Source organism: Pelobates fuscus, chromosome 10 (genome assembly GCF_036172605.1).
Source record: "Pelobates fuscus isolate aPelFus1 chromosome 10, aPelFus1.pri, whole genome shotgun sequence".
Lineage (NCBI taxonomy): Eukaryota > Metazoa > Chordata > Amphibia > Anura > Pelobatidae > Pelobates > Pelobates fuscus.
Window position 1 is genome coordinate 51,626,447 of NC_086326.1, and position 12,012 is coordinate 51,638,458.

Consider the following 12,012-nt stretch of genomic DNA (forward strand, 5'->3'; position numbering starts at 1 on the left):
TCTGAAGCAGAGACACAAACAACTTAAATACACTGCTGGAAAATGTAAGTAACCTATGATTCTGTTGGAATAATGTTGCTAAAGATTAACGAATGCTGATGTGGGCACTTGGTGCTAGTCATATCTATATATGGAAAGGGAATGATATTGATTTGTATATATATATATATATATATATATATATATATATACACACACATACATACACACACACACACACACACACAAACATATACATACATATGTATGTGAAATACAGAAGAAACATTTTCAACAAGAAATAAGAAATAATAAATGGTACATATCAGCTAAGAGCCACTTCAAGTAGTTTTTTTATTGAAACAGTGCCAATAAATAATTATTAAATGTTTTGGAATAGTGTAGAGATTTCTGCCTTGGTCAAAAACAACAGCGGGTCACATGAAATTACTGGCAAATTGCACTTTCAAGTTTGATACCAAATATATCAAGCAAGTGTTTTACTGTTGGTATAATGTTTACAAACACAGTCTCTTTCTGTTGCAAAATTGCAAGCATTCTGTTCTCGATAAAGGTCTGTTATTTTATGGTTTTCTTTTATTATTATAAAATTAAGGGTGTCCAACACTAGCCATTTAGCGGATTTTCATCTGCAATGCAATGCTTAAAGAGCAGAGTGAAAATAAGTATGGCCCAGTAATCGCTAAGAGCGATACACATCTATCATAGTGCTCTAACAGAGCTCCGCTGAGTGCATCATGTGAAATGTAGTTTCTGAACATTCAGAGTCACCACGTAAGTAGACTAGTAGTGGTGATAGCAAATTATAGCAGTATTGGTTTTTGTGACATATATGCCATGCATCATACATATAGCAATATGTAGTTAATTAACGTTCCCCATCCAGTTTTTATTCAGGGCTAGCTACTTGGAAAATGGCTGTAAGACAATAATATAAGCTGGGCACCACCATGGTTAGCTTAAATAAATTGTTTTTGACTCTCAATTAGGAAGTTGTGGAGGCAGGGAGTGGTGCTCAGTGGACCCCTGGTAAGAATTTCATATAAGGGAGGGCAGGAAATTCCTGCACCGTAATCACTAAAATGCATTGTGGTAGGTGTGATCTTTGGAGAATTTATTTAACAGGACACATTTCAATTATAACTAAACTATCACATTGCTGTTGACCTTAGATTACTACTGATTATTGTATTGATTGATAAAGCCTTTGCCAGAATGGGTTAGACAATTGTAAAAATTTAGTTTCTTAGAAGTCAGAATCGTACAACGAAGAATGAAATTCATTGCTATTCATTGACATACGTGAACATGGTTATGTCTGTGAGATATTACCATAGTGTGATAAAAGGAATCATATTGTGGGTACATTAATGATACTGTTCAGTAGTCAGCTGTCTGACAGGCATGTTAATGACTGGTTAACTATGTGATCTTGTCAAAGACTAACGGAAATCTAAGGATATTTAATTGCACTAATAAGCTTGTGAGTGCAATTCCTTGTCAACATTTACAATGAAAGTTTTGAGTAGTTTTATTGTTTATACTTATTTCAATCTCACACACTGTTTGTTCTTGATCAGCAAAAGCAACACAAGATTTATGTTTTCACAGATCTGATTGCATAGTGGATGAACAACATTACAATGCTACTTGTAGAAGACAATTGTACATTTGTGTCAATCTACAGCAGTTCTAGAAATGGATTGTAATGTACAGAAACACTAAATTAGTATACCAGCCGTTTTTGTAATTAATATCCACTTTAAGCCCTACAGCCTAAGCCATGGTTATAGTACTAGAAGACTTTGGGTGCCATTTCTTGATTCTTTGAGAAACCCTTGAGTTGTTTCATCAAAACTAGTGATCCTTGAGGCTCCCACTGTTCAGTTCCTCATTTGCAGTGTTGTTAATGTCAAAGTAAGATTTTGATCATATTTGGATGGCAGTGATAGGCTAAGTGGGTGAGATGCAATGCCAATTATTATGTATTTGTGTACTTGGAAAACAGCAATCAAAAAAAGACATATGCCAGACTTGTTTTATATGATTTATGTTACTTTCACGTACTAATTTAAAATGGCACAGTCATTATTAGATGCATCTTTTTAACATCATCAGCATCTGTATCTTAAATATTCATACCAAGAATATTAAATTGCTGACCTAGATAGGCCTTGGCAGCATAGTTAGTATAAACTATAGTTCCCTTGATACTCAGGCTGGCTGTGCATTAGGGGGAAATTATCACAAAACCTTCGGAATACAGATTTGAGCAAGTTGCCTGACACCAGTTAGCATAATAGTGAAGTTTGAAACAGCTAAAACAAGTTTAGAAATTAAGCCAGACAGATAGATTTATGGGTTACTGACCACATCCTTCCTGTAAAGCATTTCCAGAATGTTGCTAAGCAGTTGACAGCAGGCCTCTAGCTCCTCTTGTCTTTCCAAGTGGTACTTGAGCTGATCAGTCATCATGGGGAGTAGGATGTCCCGACATTCTTAATTGGCAAAAATAAAATAAAAGTTTATATAATGTTTATTATATATGTTTGTTTTTTTAAATGTTGCCTTTAATGAATCTGGTGCATATAATTAAAGTAACCGTGTTCTTCATTGGATCAGGCATTTATCAGGGAATTTCAAGTTTCAGGCCAAAAATAACTGTGATGGATCATTTTTTTCATTTAGGCTGTTTTGGTGTAAAATTAGCAAGTATTCTGATTAATACCTGAGAAGTTTAATTTAGTGACTACCAGTTTAATAATGAGGGGACGTTGCAGTTGCAATAAGATAGAATTAATTATTCTACTAAAATGGAGACATGGTTATAAGAGTTTCAGCAATTGATTGAGTTGATACACAGTTAATGGCAAATATGGAAGGGATGTAGGAACATGGGTATGTGCGAAGGGTGAATGCACAGCTGGTGAGAAAAGGGTACTTTGCTGGCATTAGGGTATGCATATATTAAGGGTGACTATCAATGAAGGATTTGAGGAGCATGGATTTGGATGGGGTATGGACTTGGTGAGGGTTTGGTTCTGGAAGAGAGGATATGGGAATATTTATGGAAGGGAAAGGAAGATTTATTTAATAAGAAAGTGTGGCTATAAGCACATCACAGTTGTAGGATTGAGGGGGTCATGGTTATATGATGGGGCACAAGCACTCAAACAAGCCTAGGAGGAGTACGGGATCAAAAATAACTCTGGTAACACCCCGACTAATGTTAAATCTAGAAAGCCATTTTTAATTATTTTTTTTTTTTTTAAACTATATTAAAAATCTGTTTTAATGAGCATTATTAATGTAATGCAAAATAAAAAAATATATATAAAACACTTGATTGTGACAAGTAAAAAAAATAAATCTTATAAGAAGTGATAAACAAATTCCAGACATCTCTTCATTAGCATTTCAGGTTGATCAAACATGATTAACGCCCGAGAGATGACTGCTGAAAACAATCTTCTTCATCTCATCAACGAAAGATGCTAAAGAAACATTCTAAACTTTTAAACACTGTAACTGAATTAATCAAACATATTGATGTAGAATTTACATTAGAAATATATTAAAAATTACAATGTGTAACATTGCTAAGCCTCCTCTCTGCCTTGAATGAATATATGCTATAATGACTACTTTACAATCAAACATAAGAAAGGTTAAAAAAAAAAACCCTAGGGAAAAAAAACCCCAAAGAACACATAAGCTCTTTTGGGCAGGGACTTCTGTACCTCCTGTCTCTGTTATTTTCTTGTATGTTACTTACTTGTCAGATATTGCCATTCTATAAGTGTAAAGCTCAGCTAAATATATTGGCACTATATAAATGCCAATAATTATAAATAATACAAATAATGTGTCCAAATGTACAATATACTATAAAATCTCTTTTGTAACATTTACTATAATATTTTATCTGAACCTTGTAATATTCTCTGGAGAGTAAAGAAATTGACAATATAATGTAAATGTCCAGCCAGCAGCTATGTGAGTCATTCTTCACCTCCTTTCTAGAACATAATCATCTGTTTCTGGCTGGATTTCACATTCAAAGGCAGCAAAAGTTCAGGACAAAGCATACTTTTTTCCACATCAAGTAAAAGAGAATTTCAATTACTGTTCAATGAAAACCACGAACATTTTTTTCCCCCACAAAACACAAATTCTCGCTCAGCATGTGGACATTTGATCTATATCTATGAGTCATCGGATCTGAGAAACAGGGACAAACCTTTTATCAGAGTACATACAGACATATATAAACTTTGATAGAGCTCCACCTACGGTTTAGTCTGCCAAGGACAATCATTATATATGATGAATTAGGTTATAAATAAACTGGGCAATGGTCAGTATTAATATTGCTATATCATTACCCTTTTTTTGCTGATCACTTTGACTTTGCCAATTTTCTTTTTTCTTATCTTTATTTTTTTTTTTTAAATTTCACCAGTATATTATTTTTCTAGAGGATACTTAAAATCAGTATAATTCAAATCATAATGTTGACTGAATAACATAATACAATATACATAGTCATTCATACATACATAATATAGGTATGAAACTATATCTTTGATGATGCTTGGCAGCAAAAATTGAGTCATGGTTACAAGCTATATTTAAGGATACATAAAATGAGGAGGAAAATAAACAACGGGAGAGCTACTTGATGAAAATATCAGATGAAAACAGCTGTATGTAATATAGCAAAAAAGCAAAAAACAAGAAAAAAAAAAAAAAAAAACCACTAACAACCACAAAAATATCAAAGCAAAGTTCACCGCTTCATACTTTCATTTTTGGGCTAGTACTCACCAAGTTGACTAAAAAGCTCGCTGTGCACAATTTCAATAAGGCAATAGAGTTTTTGCCTTACAAGCCGATCTCTCGGAACATTCAAGATGAATTCAGTAAACAATTTGCTGCAGACATTGCAGAAAATGACAAGATTATTATTTTTATGTAAAACAGGGAATAAAACAATAGAAGAGAAATAAATCACACCAATAAAGGAATACACTCGTATTTTTTTTTTTCATGGAATAACAAGTAAAACATATTTTTAAACATATGCAATGCTTTACACCACATAAACCAGTAATAAATAACCTTCCATTTTTCAGTTACTGCAGATGAGAAATCCCAGTTTTGCCACCAACCATTTGTTAAAATATCACGGGCTATATTTCCAAATATTACAGGAGAAATCATTGTACTTATAAAAAAAAAAAAAATACATTCAAAGTTTTCCAATGTTTAATAAATGAAATCAAAATTAAAGGAACACTCCCAGGTGGCTTCCGCCTCCATATTAAATTAATCTCAATTAAGTTGTTATAGTTGTTATGGGGGCTGGAATTACTGGGCACTATGTTAACTTCTGAAATTAAATAGCTCCAATGTTGTAACCCTGTAAACCCAAAATAACTACCTCCTGTATCCCCACCCCACCCTCCCTTCCCCCTGCAGCCACCTCCCGCATACAGCACAGAAAAGTTTGCCTTGGCACCTGGTGATAGGCTGAGAGCATCAGCTGTCATAGTAAGCCTATCACTGGCCACCTATTTCCAATTATAGTATGTACGGTTAGTCTCAATGACAGCCAGTAATAGGTTAAGAATCTAAGCAGTCTGAGACGGACAAGACAACAAGGTGACAACTACAGTGTAAAATTGTTTGCAAACAATTAAAGCCCCATAAAGTCAGATGGCACCAGGCACTCCTGTCCTACAACATCTTCAATGAGGTGAAGTTGTTATGAGATGTTAGTGTTCCTTTAAATCAGATCTTAGGGGTGGTGGTATTTTGGACAAGGTTCACCCCAAACAGAAGTACACCCAACATCTTGCCACAATTAACTTGCAAAGAGTTTTGTGCAAACAGCAACACATGAGTAATAACCACACACATTATACTAATACCCATGATATTTGTTTCATTTTTTAAAACTGGCACATAAATAATCTTAATACATAACCCTTGATATTCCATATTAATTAATTTACTTTTTCAACTAATTGTGTGCATAATATAAGATAACAGATATAGTACAGCCACCAGGGGTATTCCTCTTGATTTCCATTGGGAATTCAAAGTGAATTTTTAATTTTAAGTGAAAATCATACAATTTAAATCATGGTCATCTTGTAGAAAATTTAAATCATGTTCATCATGGTCATCTTGGAGGATAATTATATTTTGAGTAAAATCTGAATTAGCCTTTAAAAAAAAGCCCTATTAAAGTCATCTTTAAAGAGCATAAACTGTTTGTACATTTGGCTTGCCAAATAGTATATATACTTGAGATGTTACTCAAAAATGTAATCTGTAAACCTTTTTTGCTATACTCATTAAAGTATAGATAAATGTATTTCCAATGTTAGAGTTTCCATGCATAGTTAAAGTATTCCCCTCCTCCACTTTGCAAGACTTAAATAAAGCATTTTTATTTGCCTTTTTATCCTTACAACACTGGTCTTGCTACAGCCCCAGCCCCAGGTGAGATCATCAGTAGTGATGATCTCGGCTAATCCAATGCGTGGGGTTGCATTGGGGATACTGTTCATGCCCAGCAATCGCTGTGCTGTACCAATCCATCTCTCCTCAGAGAGGTACATTAGTTCAATGGATTGCAGTACTGCAAAAGTAAACACTTCAAGTAGATATCAGAGAGACAGCCACTAGAAATGCCCTTTTTTAAATGCAGCCTTTTCTCACTATATGCAGTGCTTACAATCGTTAAACTGCAGGAACACTCTTTGCACCAGTATATTAAGCTTTAGTCGTTCTGGTGCTTAGTGAGCCTCTTCAAGTATAGAATAGAACCTCTACATTTGCTGAGGTTATGGAAACTATCATCCACATGACTTACTGGTTCACTTTAAGAAAAATATTCTAGAGCAGGGATAGGCAACCTCCGGCACTCCAGATGTTGTGGACTACAACCCCCATAATGCTGGCATATATAGGTTACAAAAACCTTGAAAAGTATTGACTGAATAATTAAATATATGAAAAAGCAAATAGAAATAAAAGAATTACATTTACCTTAGTTCCTTGGGGTCAAATACAAGTTTCACATCGTTCACAATTGTTGGCAAATATTTCAGTGCGGCTCCCTAAAGCACAGGAAAATAAATATTGTTAAGATTATATGCATAGGATAGTGAGCATAGGCAATGGGACAGGGCAGATCACTGAAGGGGGTACAATGGTGTATATTATTCCACTGCTGTGTCACCAAATAGTTTAGTATTTAAACTCAAAGATTTCATTTCTGAGCCAATCAGTGACTTCCTATTCATAAAACTGGCTCGAAAAGAAATGCGCAGGTGCGCCGCTGCCTGATTCTGCAAGAACCTTCCGGTTTCCCGATTCTGAAAAAAACGGAAGGACAGGGAGGTAGGAAGATTCGGTGCTGGACCACAAACTTTGGGGTTAGACCGTTCGAGAACGGTTTATAACCTTACGGTGAGCCAGCACCAGGGACCACCATGCAAAATAACTCATTTTGAATAAGTTATGTTGACGAAGCTGGTCCTTTCAGTCAACCTTTTTATCTTCTGAGATTAATTTTAAAAAACAAATAAAAAAACGAGAACCTCTGAGCTACTTAGAACGTCTAGACTCCGTATATACCCTTTCTTATTAATATATTCCCTAAGTATCCATTAACTAACACTGGCTCTGCATGGCATTTTAACTGTGAATGTCATAATACTGTTAGCTGTTACTGCAATAAAGTACACATATTTGTATTCAGCGATGTCTCCAGAGTAAAACAATTCCCCCCATGTACAGGTTTTTTGATGTTTTGGAAAGTTACAGGGTCAGATATAGCATATTGCATTTATCAGTTTATGCACATTGAAATTTGCCAGACTGGTTATGTTGCCTTTGAGCCTGTATCGTAACCCAGGAATGAGAATTAACCCCATGATAGCATACCATTTGAAAAAGTAGACAACCCAAGGTATTACAAATATATTGACCCCAAGTACTTTTATTTACTTTATTAAACTTTTTATTAACTTTTAATAACTTTCTAAACGTTTTTGCAGGCATTTGGGGGACTACCTGAGAGCTCAGGCAGTCCCCCTGCAGGTACTGCATAAGCCAGCTATTCCGGCCATGTGATCGCAAGAGACCCATGATCACATGGCCCGGAACAGGCACAGGGGGTCTGCCCGAGTTCCCAGGCAGACCCCAGGATCGCGCCCGCCATTGGGAGAACCTGGTGAGTACAAAGGAGGGCGAAGATGCTCTATGCTGCTCTCCAGCATTTAGAGACACCCGTCGTCCTTAAGGGGCTAATTACAATTTGCATTTCTTAAATACATCTGCCCACAAACAAGTTAATGCCTGTATCTAAGTTTTGTTTCCATCCTCTTCCATGTTTAAAGGAACAATGTAGCACTGTTTTGAAAACATCATTCCTCTATAAAGATCTGATTTTCTTAAATCATGTAATATTAGGCACAAATATTATTACATATTATTAATTTTACATGAAAAATGTTAGTACATGGGAATGTTAATTATAATTTTGAGATGTATATAAAAAAAAAATATATATATATATATATATATATATAGAGAGAGAGAGAGAGAGAGAGAGATTTGTTTTTTCTATAAATACTTAAAATGTGATTTTATGTCGTGAATAGGTTTTATGGAGAATATTTTAGGTCAGGATAAAACTATTTTCCTATATCTGAAAACACATTAGTTATTTTACCGTTTTGGTCATTTGCTAATTGAAAAATAAATAAATATGCAAAACAAACAATGTTATAAATATTGCCTGTCACTATATTATTAAAAATGCAGCTCGTGCCCCACAATTTAGTGTAATTAGTCTAATTAGCTTAAAGGGAAACTCCAGTGCCAGGAAAACGATCTGTTTTCCCGGCACTGGAGGGTCCCTCTCCCTCCCACCCACCAATCCCCGGTTACTGAAGGGGTGAAAACCCCTTCAGTCACTTACCTGAGGCAGCGGCGATGTCCCTCGCCGCCGTCTCCTCCTCCGCGACGCTCCTCCTCTGTATTGCGTCGGCCGGTGGGCGAGACTGATCCCGCCCACCGGCCGAGGAGACCTAATGTGACGCATTACGTCTCACCATAGGAAAGCATTGAAAAATAATTTCAATGCTTTCCTATGGGGAAATGAGCGACGCTGGAGGTCCTCACACAGAGTGAGGACGTCCAGCGACGCTCTAGCACAGGTTTCCTGTGCTATGAAGGAGGAAGTGACCTCTAGTGGCTGTCTAGTAGACAGCCACTAGAGGTGGAGTTAACCCTGCAAGGTAATTATTGCAGTTTATAAAAAAACTGCAATAATTACACTTACAGGGTTAAGGGTAGTGGGAGTTGGCACCCAGACCACTCCAATGGGCAGAAGTGGTCTGGGTGCCTGGAGTGTCCCTTTAAACAACATAACACTGATGACAATGGAAGCGCTATCACGGATATCAAATGTTTTTTAAAGTTATATAAAAAAAAAACAACTGACACAACTAGACTGAAAAACAAACATAACTTGCAATTTTTTTGCTTCAAAGTAGAAAGCAAAAACAGAAAATGTATAATCACGGTTTTTCTTTTATAGGCTAAAAAAATAATGTGCACATTTTAATAATATAATGTAGTAAACATCAGTGAAAAGTACAATAATAACTGTCTTTGCAAATGCCAAGTTCTATTTACAAAGACCTACAGTGCTTATAGAACAGCATCCCACTGTAGCCCCTCATATTATTATTATTATTTTTATTTATTAAGAATCAACAAATTCAAAAGTGCTTTACAATAGGTGGAGCTACAGACGAGTTAAACCCACCTAAACAGGGGGTATTGAGGGACCTGCTCAAACGAGTTTACAGTCTAGGATTGAGAACATGAAAATGTAAAAAATACTTTGTATTTGGTGGACATCTAGACTATATAACAGTATCAAACATTTGAAAGTGAGCTAAACATTTTTATGGGGAATTATTTCCCGGAGCTATTACTTACATTTTTAACTTAAATCTTTTTGATATTTACAGTGGAAATCTTTAGATATATGTTAGGAGAATAAGTCTGGGAGGAACAGCTGTCTGCAATTGCTAGCAGAGCTCAGTTAAAGTAGATTAAGTGTTATTATCTCAAGTGAAAATAAATAGCATTCCCTTTAGTGATGGTATTGCTTGTAAATGACTCCGTGAAGAGGAATTAAATAAATATCCATGATCACTATCTACACAACTTTGTACCTTGCCTGAGATCACGTAGCACAAAATAAAATAAAATAAAACATTAAGCTTATTTAACTAGCCAGAGTACATTTTAGCTAGTTTGCATTGATGTTCTGAGTTATATCTATTTAAAAGGATGAACATTGGAGATAACCACCATAGATCAAAATTGACAACCTACATGTTTGTATAAGTATTACAATTATTACTGAGCTATCACTTCAGTTTTAGTAAATTTATTGCACCCCAGTTCCTTATGACAATATTTTTTTTAGTAATCTAGATCAGTGCTTGAGCTTTGATTGATAAGGCCATTTTCTGCAATTTAGCCCCAATTTTTTTTTTTTTTTTTTTTTTAAGCTTTGAGCATCTCGCACTCCTGACACTTTTCGAACTAGCCTGCCTTATTGTCTTCTAGATACTAAAAAGGAGTTATACATTTTACAGACACTCCCACATAGGTACAATCACAATGTCTTTTTTCACTTAAAGGATATCTACACTCGGACCTTAAATATGGAATTCAAATTGAAAAAACAAAGTAGCGGAACTGGAAGCATAGCTGACAGGGAGAATTTCTCCAGTTCAGACATGTTGGCATTACATTATTAAGTTCATTATCAATTCATTTAGAATTCCCAACAATTCTCACTTTAGTAAATAACAATATCATATAAAAAATAAATAGGTAATTTGTTCTAAAAAATGAATGCTTTTATAACACGCTTAAAAAAACAAACAAAAAAAACCCTTTAAAATTATAGAAACAAATGGAATTTAAAGCAGAATGAATTGAATACAACAGGAAGCTGTTACAATTATTCTGCATAGTAAAAGAGACTCAGAGTTGAAAGGTTATATGAGATAATGACTGCTTATCTAGAAAGGTTTTTCACCAAGTTAAAAATAATGTTAGAAGTTGGAGCTGCTGATGTAATAAGGGAAATTATGGCAATTACATTAATGAGATATGATTGCTGTAAAATGTCTATTAGAACACTAAAGAGCTTTTATTCTAAAAAAAAAAAAAAAAAAATGTATAAAAACATGTAAAAAAATTATCTGTAATATAAGTATGCATTTGGAATATGAATGATGATTGCAAGCAGAGAAAGGTGTGGATGGAAGAAGGGCAAGTAAAGCATACACAGCTTTCCAAGGCAATCTGCCAGTTAAACTCATTTGAAGTCCCGTGGTACAGAAGGAGTGTCATGTGAGTCAGTACTGAAGAGTTTGTTACACTGAGAATGTGAAACACACGAATGTGTATAACTGAATGAGTACATTTTAAACACTGGTGGAAATAAAACGCTTCCACTTTAAATGAAAAAATGTCCCTAGCGGCTGTCAGGATTTAACCCTGCTATATAAATATTGCAGTTTCTAAAAAACAAAAATGCAATGTTTTACATTGCAGTGTTACAAGGCAGGACCACTGCCTCCAGATCACTTAATTTAGATAAAGTGGTCAGAATAACTTCAGTGTACCTTTAAGCACCAAAACAACTTTACCGTAAAGGGACACTATAGTCAACAGAACCACTACAGCTTATTGTAGTGGTTCTGATGTGTACAGTATTTCCCTGTAGGTAATCTAATGCAAACACTGCCTTGGCAAAAAATACCTTATTTCCTAGTAACACCTCTAGTGGCTGTCTCTCTGACTGCCACTAGAGGTGCTTCTTGTGTCAGTGTTGCACAATGTGCAGCACTGGAGTTCAGTGTCTCCACACTCTGCATGGAGACACTGAACATTTCCCATAGG

The 12,012-nt window shown here is 35.2% G+C and overlaps 1 protein-coding gene across 3 annotated transcripts in view; it reads right to left on the reverse strand.

Moving 5' to 3' along the window:
• The window catches only part of DOCK1 (dedicator of cytokinesis 1), a 369,359-nt gene that overhangs the window by 233,598 nt on the left and 123,749 nt on the right, over window positions 1-12,012 (reverse strand). For all 3 annotated transcript variants that reach the window (XM_063434591.1, XM_063434590.1, XM_063434592.1), the window contains exons 24-26: window positions 7,060-7,130; window positions 4,828-4,934; window positions 2,371-2,498 (exon numbers count right to left, since the gene is read on the reverse strand). In XM_063434591.1, coding sequence (XP_063290661.1) covers window positions 2,371-2,498; window positions 4,828-4,934; window positions 7,060-7,130 — 306 coding nt within the window. The remainder of the gene's footprint in view (window positions 1-2,370; window positions 2,499-4,827; window positions 4,935-7,059; window positions 7,131-12,012) is intronic.